Source organism: Podarcis erhardii (genome assembly GCF_964252035.2).
Source record: "Podarcis erhardii genome assembly, chromosome: 11".
Lineage (NCBI taxonomy): Eukaryota > Metazoa > Chordata > Lepidosauria > Squamata > Lacertidae > Podarcis > Podarcis erhardii.
This window is the reverse complement of record NC_138501.1, coordinates 13,768,938-13,786,443: the sequence shown is the minus strand read 5'-3', so window position 1 is coordinate 13,786,443 and position 17,506 is coordinate 13,768,938. Positions and strand designations below refer to the sequence as shown.

Below are 17,506 nucleotides of genomic sequence, written 5' to 3'. Positions count from 1 at the left end.
TTTATCTTATATTTTTGAAATGTACATCCAGTTTTTTCCCCCTTTAAATTTTTTTTTTTGGGGGGGGCCCTCTTAAGCTATAGCTTGTTTAGCTTATACATAAACCCAGCACTGGCAGGGGAGCCATGGACCCCAAAAACATCTGGAATAGGGCGTTCCTATTTTCATCAGGGAAATGTTGAAAACACTTGACTGGCCAAAACCCCAAAGTGGCACAGCCTCTCTCTCTCTTTTTGGCGCGGGTGGTGCTGGCATCTGCTTGTGGTGGCACAATTATTCGCCGGCAGATGGAAACCACAAGAGCAGAGGAAACGAGGGAAGGGGCATTTCCACCCCATCCCGAATTTCCCCTCAGACTGCCAGGCGGCTGAGGCAGCAGCAGCAGCCGCCATAGCCCTGCTCCCCCGCGGCCACCGCCTCTAAGCCCCGTCACTGGCCACCTCAGATCCCCCCCCCGCCCCACTCTCCACAGCGCCAGCCCGTATCCTTCCGCGCCAGCCAGCACACAACGCGCGTGGATTGCGTGGGGGGGGGGGCGAAGCAGACGACGGAGCGGCTCCCGGCGAGGCGATAACGGGGACGCGGCCTGAGGGCGGGCGCGGAAGGCTCGAGGGGAAGCGAAGCGCGGCGGCCACCTGCGCGCTCCGCCCCGGCCGGGCGGGCGGGCGGGCGAGCCAAGGCAGGGCTGGCTCCCATGGTGAGGAGGAGGAGCAGGAGCCGCGATTGGGAGCCGCCGGCGCGCCCCGTCTGGCCGGGAGGCGGCACCGGCAGCGGCAGCAGGAGGAGGAGCAGCGGAGGCGCGGAACTGGAGCGGCTGCCCGCGAACATGGCGGCGGCGGCGGAGCAGCAGCAGCAGCAGCAGCAGCCGCCCTTGGTGCAAGGCTCCGCCGGCGGCGGCTCGTCTCCCGGCTCGGTGCCGGTGCTGTTCTGCTTCTCGGTGTTCGCCAGGCCTTCGACGGTGCCGCACGGCTCGGGCTACGAGGTGCTGATCCAGAAGTTCCTGAGCCTCTACGGCGACCAGCTGGACATGCACCGCAAGTTCGTGGTGCAGCTCTTCTCCGACGAGTGGAGCCAGTACATCGACCTGCCCAAGGGCTTCCTGGTGGGCGAGCGCTGCAAAGTGCGCCTGGTGCCGCTGCAGATACAGGTGGGTGGGCGCGGGGGGGGGGGGAGAGCCGGCAGGGGGGCCAGCCTGGCGCACCCCGACCCGTTTCTTGGCGCTGTGGGTTGGGCGCCGTGTGGGTCTCCCCTGCTCACTTTCCCCGTCCCGGAAAGGGGGAGATCCCTGCGCCCCCCTCATCCTCTCTTGTTTGCAGAAGGAGGAGGAGGAGGAGGTGAACTCTCCCGGCTGGCAGCTTGCTGGTTCCCTGCCGCCCAAACACGCGGGACAAACTCCAGGTCTGCCTCCTGCCCCGAGAGAAAAGCATAAATCTCTCTCCTTCTCTTATAAAAACAGCTGCCAGGTGCAGGTCTGAAGAGGGTAGTGACATGGGCGTAGCAGAGGGGGGCAGCTGCCCCCCCCATCAAAACAATAGAAATACTCAGTGCTTTTTCCCTTTAAAAATGTTTAGGAGTACTCTCATTTCCTATTGATATTGAAATACTGCCCCTCGTTGAGGCCGATCTTAGATTCACAAAATGTTTAGGGGTATGCGTACCCCCCCCCCCAGAAAAAAGCACTGGAAATAACTAACTGACCCGTCGCATAGCCCCCCCCCCCACAGAACAGAAATCCTGGCTATGCCCATCCTTACCACCAACCTTGGAGGGCAGCCCAATGCCAGCATGCCACTTGCAGACCCTAAAAGTGTCCCCATTTTCCAGGGACGGTCCCGGATTTACAGAAGCCGTCCTGGTTTCTGGTTTTATCCCGGAAGGTCTCGCTTTTCCTTAGGACGTCCCTATTTTCATTGGCGGGTATGGTAGGATATCCCTATTTTCATTAGAGAAATGTTGGAGGGTATGAAGTTATGTGACCCCCTCAACGCCAAGGAGATAAGTAACTAGACAACATTTAGAAGACATCTGAAGGCAGACTCTTATAGGGAAGTTTTTAAAATGTTTAATGTTTGTTTATACATAAGTTGGAAGCTGCCCAGAGTGGCTGGGGCAACCCAGTCAGATGGGCGGGGGTATAAATATATTAATTACTATTATTATCATCATCATCATGGAATAGGACTTCCCTATTTTCATCAGAGAAATGTTCGTATGTGCTTGGGTAGCACAGGAAAAAAAGAGAGGAGGGCTTTCCTCCTAGAGCCATGTAAGGTGTTTGTGGCTCAGGTGAGATGTGAAGGGGGGGGGGGCTCTATTGCACAGCCCATCAGGTAATCTGGTCCAAAGCATTTTTAATTTTAAGACCGTGCCACCCAGTGATTTCAGTGGGGCTTGCTTCCATCTCCTCATTTAAAATACTGGCCAGAGTAGCAAGAAATCCCCTGAAGATGGGAGGAGAAATCGGATTCTTCCCACCTCCAGAAGGCAGGAGAATAATGTTGGCAGGTGGAGCATGATTTTCCCAGCACGTCTCAACTTCAGCTTACTCAATTTTGATGAGGGTAAGGGCTTCTCATCTAACCTCAACTGAGAATTGGGAGTGCCTTTCATCTCACCCATCTGATAATCCAGGGACAAAGTGCCCTCCTGCCCCAGAAAGCCAGAAATGGACTCAAAGGCAATACGAAGGAGAGCCTTCTTTTGGACTGATGTTATCCTGAAGCTGGCAAGGAAAGTATTCTCAGTCCAAGATTAAAGTAAGAGTTTGCAGATTTAGGAAAGGGCATTTGGTAATGCATTCAATTTGAACTAGGTATGTGAGACTAGTTATATAAAAAATCTACGCAAAGCATCCACTTGGAAACATAGCTGAGTGCAGAATACGTCTCCAGAAAGCAAGTGTGTAAGGGCATGTAACCTCAGGAGAATGCAGGGAACTTTCATCCACCGCCACAGCATACAAGTACAAACTGTACATTCAGTAATGCCTCTTTGTCAGTTAGGGAACGTGTTTTGAGGAACAATAACAGCCTGATCTTGTGCAGAGTCAGGCACCGTATTATTTAAAAAACAGACTAGTTTAAACATATTGTTTCGGATCACTTGCACTTAACTATTCCACAAATTTGGTCAAAATAGAGGTGCAAGCGCTCATTTCCTCTACTTGTCCCTACCCAATTTTGATCAGTATTTAGGCATTCTCATCCTGTCACAGCTGCAAGCTTTAAGTCCCAGTAACAATCAATAGTGTGCTGCTGCTCATGAAAGGGAGGCTGAATTGAAAGATGCCGAACAGACTGAGTGTAGGAGACCATGCTAAACATTTGTTGTGGTTTGCTGTCCTTACCTTGATAGCACACATTAGCCCTGTTCAGATTAAAACCGTAGTTTGAAGCAAGTTCTCAGAGTGCTACTGCTGCTACTCTGTCTGACTTGTCCTTTGAACTGAGGCTTGTAGTTTTTCTCTTCAGACAAACCACAAGGTTTGTTCTGGGCCTGTTGCTTATGGTTTGTTTGAGGGAAATAAGCCACAAACCTGTGTTTTGACATCGCAAGAAGTCAGGCTGGCTTGCTTTGTCTGCAGTGCAATAAGAACAGGGGGGAGCAGTGCCAGGGAACCTTTGAGCAGCAGGCACCAGCTTGCTTCTCATTTATGTCAAACCATGTTGTTTAGTCATTTAGTCGTGTCCAACTCTTCGTGACCCCATGGACCAGAGCACGCCAGGCACTTCTATCTTCCACTGCCTCCTGCAGTTTGGTCAAACTCATGTTTGTAGCTTCGAGAACACTATCCAGCCATCTCGTCCTCTGTCGTCCCCTTCTCCTTGTGCCCTCCATCTTTCCCAACATCAGGGTCTTTTCCAGAGAGTCTTCTCTTCTCATGAGGTGGCCAAAGTATTGGAGCCTCAGCTTCACGATCTGTCCTTCCAGTGAGCACTCAGGGCTGATTTCCTTCAGAATGGATAGGTTTGATTTTCTTGTATTCCATGGGACTTTCAAGAGTTACCTCCAGCATCATAATTCAAAACCATCAATTCTTCGGTGATCAGCCTTCTTTATGGTCCAGCTCTCACTTCCATACATCACTACTGGGAAAATCATAGCTTTTACTATACACACCTTTGTTGGCAAGGTGATGTCTCTACTTTTTAAGATGCTGTCTTATGTCTATGTCAAAACATAGTTTCTTCTAAAGTTTAGCTAAATGTGATGTACGAACTGTGCCAGTGTGCACAAAAAGGGTACTTGGAAGGATGTTACAAAGTTAAGCCACACTGCATTTAATGATGGTGAGTCAGCTCCAGCTTAAACTTTCATCTTTTAAGTAACTTTACGTATGCTTATCACGGACATAAAATAATTCCCAAGTAGTTGCTCACACCGTTGAAAAATTACGAGTGCAGTCTGAAGAGCCACTTCCACTAACATAAGGGAGGTGAGTTACAGATAGGTAGCCGTGTTGGTCTGCCATAGTCAAAACAAAACAAATTCCTTCCAGTAGCACCTTAAAGACCAACTAAGTCAGTTCTTGGTATGAGCTTTCGTGTGCATGCACACTTCTTCAGATACCATCTGAAGAAGTGTGCATGCACACGAAAGCTCATACCAAGAACTGACTTAGTTGGTCTTTAAGGTGCTACTGGAAGGAATTTGTTTTGTTTTGATAAGGGAGGTGAGTTTTGATTTCTTCTAGCTGCAGCCCCTGGGAAGCTGCAAGGGACTGCAGTGAGATGGAATAGCTGGGAAAGCCCCATTTCATGAGCAGAATATTGCTCACAGTTCCCTGGATTCCATCCTATGTTTTAGAAACAAAAGAAGCTGTCTTTACACCGACTCGGACAATTGGTTTACCTAGTTGGGTATTGACTAGCTGTAGATCTCCAGGGTTTGAGACAGGAGTCTTTCCAGAAACTGCTGAAGGTTGACCTTCCGCACACAAAACGCGAGTTCTACTACCGAGCTGCAACCCTTCTCCTTAAATAGACATACATTAGAAAGTGTGAGTTGCAGAATTATGCATAGGGGTTAACATGGTTGTATTAGTAAAGGTCATCAGGGGTTCTTCCCGTATTCAGAGTGACATTAGTAAGGATAAAGACTCACAGTGCTTTAAAGGATGGTGAAGATGGTTTTAGAGTGCTATCTCCGCCCTCTTCAGTTCTGTGTCCTGTGCTAGCTTCGGGGAAATGAAAAACTTGTTTTGTAGATTTCCGGAGAGAAGCCTTCTGCATTGAGTGCCAGTTTTTTGCATTTAAACTTTTTGTGATTTTTTTTTGGGGGGGGGGGACTTTCATTATGGTGAAGGGTGTGTGTGTCTGTGTCTCTTCAAAAGAGCAACTTTAAGAAAGGGTTCAGTCTGCCTGGGGCAAAAGTGGTGGGTTGACACAGCTCCTTAGAATGGGGAACAATTTTCCAGTCCTAGTAGTCTGATTGTAAATAGTGAAGTTGGGATCACATAATAGGGGAAGAACCTAGTGCGATTCACTTTAGAATGCTGTTTTTTACTTAGTTGTTTTTTAAATTAAGCTTTTAATTTATCAAGTATTTGCAATACGTCATGTTCGGTGTTGCTGTATTTACAAATCTCTGTCGATGCCTGTTACCTTTATCTTGAAATGTGTCTAGATTGCACATGTCTTCAGGTACTGGGAGACTGCATGCCAGAGCTATTCCAGCAGATAATGACTGGGATCCAAAGAATTGTTTAACCAGTTCAACACACTTGAAGGAGCTTTTGATTTTTCTTTTTCCTCTTGCTGTTACATCTTGGTTTTGAAACGGAGGATTTGTGAGTTGACTATATGACATGGGGGCATGCTGTTCAAAGAGAAAAAAGTCCAATATCCTGCTGGACACACCTAGCCCTTTGGGCTCACCTAAAGTGGGTATTTGGCTTCTAGCCAATGTAAAATATTTCCCCTCAAATAGGACTTGTTTGACCGTGATTTCTGATTTTTCCTTTATTTCAGTTAACTACATTGGGCAATCTCACACCTTCAAGCACTGTGTTTTTCTGTTGTGATATGCAAGAGAGATTTAGACCTGCTATCAAGTATTTTGGAGATATCATCAGCGTAGGCCAACGATTAGTAAGTTTACTTGGTTTCTTAGTATAACATACCTGGTTTCTAATGTTATCATCTGCTGCTGCTGTATAGTTTTTATTGTTATGGACTACTTTATTGCTTAAATAAAAGTTTAATTCTTGTGTGGGCTTTTTCCATTTGCAGCTTCAAGGTGCACGAATTTTAGGAATCCCAGTTATTGTAACGGAACAGTATCCTAAAGGTCTTGGAAGCACAGTGCAAGAAATAGATTTAACTGCAGCTAAACTTGTCTTACCAAAAACAAAGTTTTCTATGGTATTGCCTGAAGTTGAGTCTGCAATAGCAGAGATCCCTGGAGTTCGCAGTGTTGTTTTATTTGGGGTAGAAGTAAGTACTGCATTCATAACTTGCCTATAGACTTTTTGCAGAAGTATTATTATTTAGATAAAAGTGACGTTTTCGTATTTATTAGTGTCAAGGCAATAATCCTATAAAATATTTATATACATAGAGACGAACAGCTGTATGAAAACCAGTAAGTTATTCCATAATAGAACAAATAGGTTACATGCTATCTGTAAATACAGCTTGCCGAACTTGCTCTAATCACTTATATACACTTATATTCGGAACATTTTGTCTAACTGTGTGGAAAACAAATACACAAGCAGCTAGCTTGTCCTGAAGTCGTTGATATTCTGTCTATGTGATGGTTGATGAAGTTAATTTTTGTTTTTCTCCAAGACTCATGTTTGCATCCAACAGACAGCTCTGGAATTGGTAGGCAGAGGTCTCGAAGTTCACATTGTGGCCGATGCAACATCTTCAAGAAGTATGATGGACAGAATGTTTGCCCTAGAGGTAACTACTTTGAGATGGGAATGTGTATGAGATTGATCTCTTTAATTGTTACAAGACGGGCATAACCACTAACTTTTTGATAGACTTTAGGATTCATACTACATGGAAGAGAAGTGGGAACCATATTGTAACCAAAAATGGTAGAAAATTCGATAAGATCCATATGTCTTGCTTATTTTGTCCAAGTCATGCAGTTTGGGGATATCTAAGAGTTGCCCTCTTTATCTGAATTCAGGAAACATGTAAAGCCTCTTTTATTTATCTAAGCTTTTGGCTGATCGTTTTGTACACTACTGTTTTTAACTACTAAGCTTTAATATTCAGACCGGACCAACAATGGAGAAAGCTCAATAAGAAATTGTTTTTGGAAGTTTGTGAGGGGAAGTCGGTCAGTATGCCATCAAGAATGGTTTTTGATTTAGGGAATTCTACCATAGCAGGATGGTTGGGTTATAATAGATGTGTTTTTCCAGACTTTCTGTCTCGACTGCCGATCTAATAGTGTTACTATAAAAATTCCTTTCTGTACCACAACTGACTCATCCTCTGATTTTATCTAGCATCAAAATAATCAACCCTCTCTGATTCTTCATTGTATCATCCCTAGAGTACAATCCTATGCACAGTTAACGAGAAGTAATTCTGCTGTTTTCAGTGGGTTACTCAGACATAAGTATTTATCGGACTGATGTCATAAAGTATTAATAAATACTTCTATGATTTTCTCTTTGGGTACAAAACATTCAACTGCTGTAATAAAAATCATTGGAACTAAATGTTATTAAGACATGTTGTTTAACCATCTTACTATTAGAACTGAACTGTCCAGCTATACCAAAAACAAAAGGCCAAACTCCCCCCCCCCTAACTTTTCTTTCAATGAGGAAATTGTTGTTTCTCCATCATAAGCATTGCTCCCCTGACCACATGACTAAGTTATGTTCATTAATTTTAAATAAGTCTACACTAAGTAATACTTATTTCTTATCCTCCCGCTTGCAGAGAGCAATTTTCATATGTGATGGCAAATGTTTCTGCCTAATTCTCAGTGCAAAGCGATTTGCCCTCAACTTTTCTAATACATACTGGACAACAGTCATGTTTTTATAGGGGATTTAGGACGATTTCTTATGGCCTTGTAAACCGGGCATATTCAAAGAAGATAATTCCCAACTTTGACTTTGTGTCATTATTTGTTTTAAATGTCACCTGGACCAAACATTTTTGAAGTTTGCATTTGCAAGTTTCTTTGTTCTTTTAATTACTGCCTCATTTTCTGAATGAAAGCATTATTTAGTGCTTCCTCATTTTTGCTTGTTCCTTGTGTGTGTTTTTGTGTTGATATTTGGAATGTTTAAGAGTTAGGAGTATCCAGGTATCACATCTGATTGAGCCATGAAAGATTATGCTGTAATAATAAATAACGTTAGTTTTTAAGATACCACAAGGCTTTCTTTTGCTGTTTCAGAGTAGCATAGCATCTCTCTAGAAACTAGGCATTTTTTGTATAATTTCTCACCCACTTCTTTACCACAAATACAGCCATTTGACAAACCTATCAAATCTTATTTTTCATTGGCAAAGGTGTGCATCTGATCCCAGTGTTTCCATCGAGAATTCTTTAATGTATTATGCATACTTTTCTCCCACCAGCAGCTAAAATATCTTGATTGTCTCATAAGCATGACAGGACAAAAATAAATTGATATTAGGGAAATAGGTATTCCTCTAATAAGGATCTGTCAAATTTAATATGTTACATGGAATATGACCTCCTGCTGTTAAATCCTGTTTAATTTCACCAAGGACATAGGTAATTTTATATTACCAGTGCCCTTTTGCTAGAAAAAGAGGTGCCAGAACTCGTCAGGAATGCCTCCCTTGTTATCTTATAATGGCAATGGCGCCCACCTGAGAAGTGCCGGAACTGAGTTCTGGCAGGAAAAAAAAGCCCTGTGTATTACTATTCCATATAAATGATTTAAAGTCCTAGCCATTTGGATTTTTAATCCAGCCTACCTACATTGCATTGAAAAAGAACAGAAGTTTCCCCCTGCAAATGGTAATGGATGTTTCTCGTGTTTTAAAATAACGAACCATACTATATTGTGCTGAGAAATTGTATTATTATTATTATTATTATTATTATAGTTAAATTGTATTATTATTATTATTATCATCATCATCATCATCATCATAGTTTTTATTATAGTTTTTATTAAGTTTTCAGTTTTACATCTCAGAAAAAGCATCTTGCATAGTACCATACATTTGATGACTCCCCTCCTTTCCCTTCCATGGTTCCATTTACTTTTATCCACCATTCCTGCATATTTTGCCATAACCGTTTTATTCTCCCATCTTACATTGCTCAAGTATTTGTTACACTGTTGAATTTACCTTAACGCTGCCAGCGTTTCCAGCTGTGCGCAATGGTTTTCCATATACTCGGCAAAAAATTCCCCACTCCTCTTTAAATATACGTTCTTCTTGCTCTCTTCTTCTGTGCGTTAGGCCAGCTAGTTCTGCATAGTCTATCATCTTAAGTTGCCAATCCTCCTTACCTGGGACCTCCCTCACCTGTGATGAGAAATTGCAGAGGCAGTGGTATTGTGGTTGAAAAGTTTCTCACTAGGTACGCAGCGTATACTCACCCCAGCTGTCGTCTTTTGCTTTTTTTTTTCAGCGTCTAGCTCGCACCGGGATTATCGTTACCACTAGTGAAGCTATATTGCTTCAGCTAATAGCCGACAAAGACCACCCCAAATTCAAAGAAATCCAGAACCTCATTAAGGCAAGTGCTCCAGAGTCTGGGCTCCTCTCCAAAGTGTAAAAGACGACGTTCTTGAAAGACCATTGGTAACGGAGAGTCAAAGATGTAAACTTTCTCACTCGCGTACACACACACACACACACACACACACACACACCACCTGCAAATCGATGTAATTGTGCTTGCCTTAGCAGAATTTGTTTGGTTACGCTCTTCAGGTGCGAGTGTATTCTGTTAGTCACAGTCATCCCAAGGCTCTGGGTACCATAGGATCGTTTTTGTTGTCAAACAAACTTTTAAAACAGAGGTGCCTGTTTGTCTCTACTGTACCCACTGATTGTAACACAGTTCAGAAAAGTGCATATTTTTGTGAAACCTCGATTGTGCAAATGTACTTTGGAATTGTTTTATTTTTTGTACTAATAATACAGTGACATAGATAAATGTGATACATAACGTTTTGCCATTCTACAAATAGAATCATATTTTAAATAAAATGAGATAGATATATATATTCTTTGGGTGGGCGGGAATGGTGCTTTATAGTCAGAAGAACAAGCTAAGGGAACAGGCAATATAGATGTAGTACTTTAGAAGGTAACTTAGCAAAGCTGATTCTTAATTATCCAAGACTTTATTACTAAATGGTGTTACAAAGTCCTTTCTAACTGGAAAAAAAAGTCTGCGGGTTGATGTTCACTTTAAAATAAAGAGCAATTCTGTCAGCTTGTTAATGGGAATAAGTGAGTGACAGATGACACTGAAGTGAGTGACGTTAATTCACTTGTAGACAGTTCAAAGTAAGATGCTCAAACTCTTCATTTCCAAGTACTAAAATAACTTTTTTTTCTGGATGCGTTGGGGGATTTATTTTTAATCCCTGTATGCCTAGATTTAATGAACTCCATCTGGCTTCTGCATTAGTTCAAGCAAGCTTTGGGGTGGGGGGAATCAGCTTCTTCAGTTTTATGCAGTATTCTGCAATATGGATGCTAAATAGGCTTTAAAAGGAGTCCGGTGTAATAGTATATTTTGAAAAAGACATCTATAATTTTATAGCTGGAAGTAAATTTGAATAACAGTGCCCTTAATACAGGCCAATTAATTCATGTTAGAACCGAGTTCAAATTGTTCTAGGATTTGTATCAAGTATGTTTGTGGCTTTATAGGAATATATTTTGCAATATGACAGTACTAATACTGATGTGTTTTTTTAAAAAAACAAAAACCATGCATTGATGGAAAGTTATTAAATTTCCCACAAACATTGACTCTTAAAATGATCGTGGTATGTTCAAATAAATGCAGATGTTTACTGTGTCTTGTTGTGATATAAAACTTCAGTCTTCATTCTACACTTCCTTTAATTGTGTTTTCAAAAGCCTCGTTCTATCTGTGGAGGGAAGCGTGTGGATGAAAGCAATTTGTTTTTCATTTTCTGCAAAACAAAACAAAGCGAAAACAACTTGTCGCAGTTTAGAACAGGCACAAGATGTGACGGGAGACAAAAGACAAAAGAGTTGAAGAAATCACTGCCCCACATTAGTGACCTACTTTTTAATGTCTTATTATTAGTGCTTTCAAGCAGGGTAAAGTATAAAGGAACAGCTGTCAAAGAGCAGAAACAGCCCAACAACATTTGAACCAAACTGAAAACACATCTTAATATATTACACCATATACCAGACATATCTGTAGACAAAGATTTGATTGTCTAGTTCAAATCAATCACTGATGCAATTTATTGTTAGGTATGCCCTAGTTATAGTGCTCATGACCTGCAGGAGTTTATATTCCATCCAACCAAACAACAGACACCTATGCCAAATCACATTTTTGCCTGTGAAAAGTTTCCTCAAGTGGTCTTCAATTCAACAGGAAGAGCTTTTGATTGAGAAACACACACCATTATGCTCCTGAACCAGTACAGTGGTACCTCTCGTTCCGGAGGTCCGTACTTAACCTGAAACTGTTCTTAACCTGAAGCACCACTTTAGCTAATGGGGCCTCCTGCTTGCGCTGTGCTGCCGGAGCACGATTTCTGTTCTCATCCTGATGCAAAGTTCTTAACCTGAAGCACTATTTCTGGGTTAGCGGAGTCTGTAGCCTGAAGCGTATGTAACCCAAGGTACCACTGTATGCTGATAACATTTGCATCCCTGCTCCACAAATCCCATTAAAAAAAATTCTCATAAGCATTCCGTGTCATTACAGGACTTAATGGCTCTGTGTGGGGAGACAGGAAGGTGGCAGTTTCTAGGCTATTTATATACAGTATAAATCTCTTCTTTCACTGCTGAGGAAAAGGGTTGTTGCTAACGGGTTTTTTTGTGCATCATAACTGTCGGTTTTACCAATCTGTACGATTTCAAGCCATATTTATAAAAATCTTACAGAACGACAAAGCTGTTCATTTCGTGGAATAAGGGATGCAATGTCCCAAATACAAAATTAATGTAGCCCATTGATACTTAAGCTCTGTGTCACCCCTTACCTCTGATTAGGAATATAATCATATACACACTTACTCACAAATGACTCCCACTAGGTTCAGTGATGCTTAACAAGAAGGAATTTGTAGGAATGCCACTCGAAGCACAAGTGAAAATCAAGGTGAGCTGTTACCTGTTGTTTTTCATGTGAAATGGTTTACATTCTTCACCCTGTTCAACAGGAGCAGTCGAGGTCACCTTTTCACACCTGAAAAAAATATGTTAAGGATTTTTTTTTCCTTGGTGAAGAAGTTGTCCAGGAAACTTGCATGTTATAACAAATAAGGTGATTGTTCTGTGCTGAACATCAATACCAGTCCATCCTTAAGATATGCTCTCACACAGAGGTCTGTTGCTGTTAACTGGTTATGCCACTCTAGATAAGAAAGGCTATTTTTATAGCTAGAATATTCACACCTTGAGCTGTTAACTTGCATTTAAAATACCATTCCTAGCCAACTGGTTAATCAAAAGTATTCTAAAATTTCCAAAGTTATTTTTATTTCCCTGAGACATTGGAAAAAAAACCAAAACCTGGAAGAATTGTGTTTAACTGCCACTTTCATCCTGCTGTTTCTTGCTCTGTTTATATTTTATCTAGTGGTTTTTACTGTTGCTTTTAGCATGTTTTTATAAAGCCCTGGAAATGTTTTTTAATTTGAAGGGCAGAATCTGAATTCAGTCAATAAATAAAACAAAACTGACTTTCTTGAAAGCTAGGAAGACCCACTTTTTGATTTCAAAACTGCAATAATAATACCTTTTTATTTCTTTGGAAGCCCACTGAGTAGTCTGATAGGACACAAAATTTCAGGTATGTGTGTTAAAATGGTATACATACTTACTGGGTTGTATCTAACATTAGTCATACTCAGTGTAGACCCACTGAAATTAATAGATGTGACTGATTCACTAATTTTAGTAGGTTTACTTTGAGTAGAACTTAGTTGGAAACAACCCATTGACTTCAGTAGAATTTTCATCCTGATCTTAAATATATTTACCTGGAAGCAGACGACATTGCTTGCTGTAGAACATTCTTCCAAATAAATGTGCAGAGGGCATTTAATTGGGTGCAGGGTTGCAGTGTAAATGCTTATATCACATTTTCAAATCTCGGCAGGCATTGATTTTGTGTGTTTTTGTGGCCTTGATTGTTTGGTCAACGAGAATGTAACCAAAAAATGTGAAGTTGATCCATTTGCTGCAATCCACAGCCCACTTTGCTCCACAGTCCTGCTCCTGGAGGATGCAGACCATGTAGGTTTGTGACTAGTATACTGAATGAATGAACTTTATTATGGTCACAGACCAGGATAAAAAAACAACAACATATAAATAAAATAGCAGTTAGGATTTTTTTTTTTTAAACTGATAAATGTTGGAGCAAATAAGGACAAAGAAACAAGCATAGGATAAAACATCTGACTAAAATACAAGATTAAACACAGATAATGGATGGATAAAAACTGATAATTAAAACAGATAAGAGCTAAAAACAAATTAAAACATGCAGTTAAAACAACTGTAAGAGCGTAGGAACTAAAAGACTCACAGTTAAAACAACTATAAGAGGCTGTAGAGTAGAAGCCTCTGAAACAGAGGACACTCACAGCATTAGAAACTGATGTGCAAATATGGTTAAAACAGACAATTAAAACAGTGCACAACAATAAATTTAGAAACAATGTGCAACAATAAACTATCCCAGGGTGTTGACTCAGAGCCATCCATGGAACCGAGTTTGGGGATTTTCATGCCGGACTATTTTGAGTTGGGCGATGGTCTGTGCCTACAGATTTGTACACAGAATCTGGCGACCATCCAGGTCTTCTTCTGATCTTTGCCTAACAGCAAAAGGTCAAATTTTTGCTTTTGTGGGAGGTGGGCGAGCCTCACCAGTAGGGGATCAATGAACTTACTGCGTGCCTCTTCGTAAAAGGGACATTTAAAGAACAAGTGTTCTGGGCTTCCTATCTCTCCCAATGGACAGGTGCAAAGTCTCTGGGCATAGGGGACTTTTCTAATTTTCTAAAGGCTCCATCCAGGACCAGCGAGGGAAGAGCCGCGCTTCTGGCGAGTATAAAGGCCCTTCTTTACTAGTATACTGTATGCCATTCACTGATCTGACATGATTCGGAGAAACAAAACAAAAAAATCGTTCCAGTAGCACCTTAGAAACCAACTAAGTTTGTTATTGGTATGAGCTTTCTTGTGCATGCACACTTCTTCAGATACACACTTCTTCAGATACCTGAAGAAGTGCATGCACATGAAAGCTCATACCAATAACAAACTTAGTTGGTCTCTAAGGTGCTACTGGAAGGAAATTTTTTATTTTGTTTCAACTACAGCAGACTAACACGGCTACCTACCTGTAACTATGATTCAGAGATTCAGTATATTGGTTTGGAATCTGTTTCCCACCTCTAAATTATAGATTAAATGCCATTGATTGACCTGAATTTGAGAGGCAGGTTTCCTCCTTTATTAAACCCTCACAAACTTACACACACACACACACACACACACACACACAGAGAGAGAGAGAGAGAGAGAGAGAGAGAGAAGCTGTTCTGAAATAGCAAAATTCAGATAATAGGAAGTCAAGAAGTAGAGAAAATTGGTATACAATGCAGTCAGAGGTGAAGGGAAGGGTAGATGCTACTGGCCGGTAGAAACACGTTTAAATGTGGGAAAAGACTGTAGCAATCATGATGCCACAAAGGGAAGTAACACGAAGCGTATCAAAGACTGGTAGTGTTATGCCCCTGAAGTATTAAGGCTCTTTCTCAGTAAAACAGCAAGAGGCTGCAGCTGAAAAAGCTCAAAAGAGCAATTGTGTTGTTTGCTTCATTTTAATGAGGACTCGGGAGAATACTGTAAGTGCTTACAGACAAGTAGTGTATCTGTGCCTTTTAAAGAAGCAAACCCAAACTGGACAGTAGACTGAGTAAATCCTTCAGAGTGCAATTCTCCCTCTAGGTAACTGGCAGCAATGTGCAGTATTTGGGTTTCAGGAGAGCAACGCAACCGTGTGTGCACAGCTTCCAAAGGCACTACACCCCTGGCTTGCTTTCTTTTGCCACATTTTGCTAATTGTGTAGAAAATGAGAGCCATTATCTTTAAACTAGATTGTTGCTATGGCTGTACTTGGAATTTATTATCTCATTAGTGGTGCTGCTGTTTCAATTTCTGGCGAGCGGTAACAATTACTTCTGTTATTTACGATCATCTTAACAGATACAGGGGTTTTTGTGTTATTTAAAAATCCTCTATATGTGTGCAAGCATTTGTTTAGTTAACCATATGCTTTGCTCTGCTGTTCCTCCTAAAGGTAAGAACGGGACAGAAGATAATTCTATTGTCATGATGAGACTCAGGCGAAATGTTACCAGATTCAGGAATTGGACCAGAAGCTCAAATGCACAAGGCTTTGTTTAATAGTGTCACTTGGTACCTCCATAGATAATTTATTACGGTCAAAGACCAGCTCGCATAACACAATAAAAACAGCATTCATAAAGATAAAATATACAATCAGAGCAGACTGCAGCAATAGCTCATGAGTTAAAATTGAGATACAGTGGTGCCTTGCAAGATGAAATTAATCCGTTCCGTGAGGCTCTTCGTATAGTGGTTTTTCCGTCTTGCAAAGCAAGCCCATTGACAGCGGATTAGCGCTATTAGCGGTTTAGCGGCTTTTAGCGGATCAGCTGATAAGCGGCTTATCAGTGGATCAGCGGATCAGCTGATAAGCGGCTTAGGGCTTAGGAAAAGGGGTGGAAAAGGGAAAAAACCCCGCAGGAACTCGCAAGACATTTTCGTCTTGCAAAGCAAGCCCATAGGGAAATTCGTTTTGCGAAGCGCCTCCAAAACGGAAAACCCTTTCGTCTATCGGGTTTTCCGTCTTGCGAGGCGTTCGTCTTGCGGGGCACCACTGTATACAGTGGTACCTCAGGTTCAGTACTTAATTCGTTCTGGAGGTCCGTACTTAACCTGAAACTGTTCTTAACCTGAAGCAGCACTTTAGCTAATGGGGCCTCCCGCTGCTGCTGTGCCGCTAGAGCACGATTTCTGTTCTCATCCTGAAGCAAAGTTCTTAACCTGAAGCACTATTTCTGGGTTAGCGGAGTCTGTAACCTGAAGCGTATGTAACCTGAAGCGTTATGTAACCTGAGGTATACATATACCCGTACAACTGAGATTTGGGCTACCATAAAAATTGACCCTGAGGCACCCCAAAGGGCGACTTCAGCATTTCCCGAGTAAGATATTTTATTCTAGAGGATGATCTGTGCCTACAAATCTGGGCGCAGAATCTGGCTACCAGCCAGGTCGTCTTGTGATCTTTGCCTAAGAGGAGAGAACTAAGTTTAGACTTGTCTGAAAGATCGGCGAGCCTCTTCAGCAAAGGATCAATGGTGTCTACGAATCTCAACATAAAAAGGACATCTAAAAATATATATGTTTGGGGCTTCCTATTTCCCCTAATGGGCAGGTGCAGTCTCTGTGCATACGGGACTCTTCTATAGGACCCTTCCAGAACCAGTGAGGGCAAGGCCAAGCTTCTAGCAAGAGTGAAAGCCCTAGTGTCACTTGGTAAAATATGATCTGACTTGCAATGGTAGAGTGCATGCCCTGAATTCGTAAGGTCTCTGGTTCAATGCCTGATGTTTCTGGTGAAAAGGAGCAGGTAATGGGAAAGAATCTGCTTCAGACCCTAGTGGGATCGATATACAAATACCCTATTTTTCCGTGTATAAGACTAGGTTTTTGCCCTCTAAAAAATAATGTCAAAAATTAGGGGGCATCTTATACTCTGGGCCATCTCCCCCCATTTTCTTAAATCTGAGCCCCTCCCCCAAAATAGGGGGCGTCTTATACATGGGGGTGTATTATAGATGGAAAAATACGGTAGTTTGACCTGTGTTCTTCCAGTGTTCAGTTGGTGGAGCTGAGCAGCATTAGGCATGATTATTTGCTTTGTGGGAATCCTAATGTAACTATAGTCTTGCATTAAAACACATCATCCGAGGGATAGCTCAGTTGATAAAGCATGAGACTCTTAATCTTAGGGACGTGGGTTCGAGCACCACGTTGGTCAGAGGATTCCTGCATTGCAGAAGGTTGGACCAGATGATCCTTGTGTTCCCTCTCAACTCTACAATTCTAAATAACATGATTCAGTGTAGATTATAAATGGGAGCAATGCACAGAGGCGGATGTAAGGGAGCACAACCAGTTTGCCCACAGTGTACACTGAGCTGAGAGGGTGCTGCAGCGGGCATCGCAACAACGACAAACAACGGAAGGTGAGAGCCAGGGCCCC

At 42.1% G+C, this 17,506-nt stretch overlaps 1 protein-coding gene across 1 annotated transcript; it reads left to right on the top strand.

The window, feature by feature from the left end:
• The first annotated feature begins 240 nt into the window (after nt 1–240).
• On the top strand, nt 241–11,001 carry ISOC1 (isochorismatase domain containing 1). Its single transcript, XM_081880556.1, has 5 exons — nt 241–1,147; nt 5,970–6,089; nt 6,231–6,434; nt 6,792–6,908; nt 9,595–11,001. The coding sequence occupies exons 1-5, from the start codon at nt 695–697 to the stop codon at nt 9,739–9,741; spliced, it is 1,041 nt and encodes a 346-aa protein (XP_081736682.1). The 5' UTR covers nt 241–694; the 3' UTR covers nt 9,742–11,001.
• Nucleotides 11,002–17,506: the final 6,505 nt, after the last annotated feature.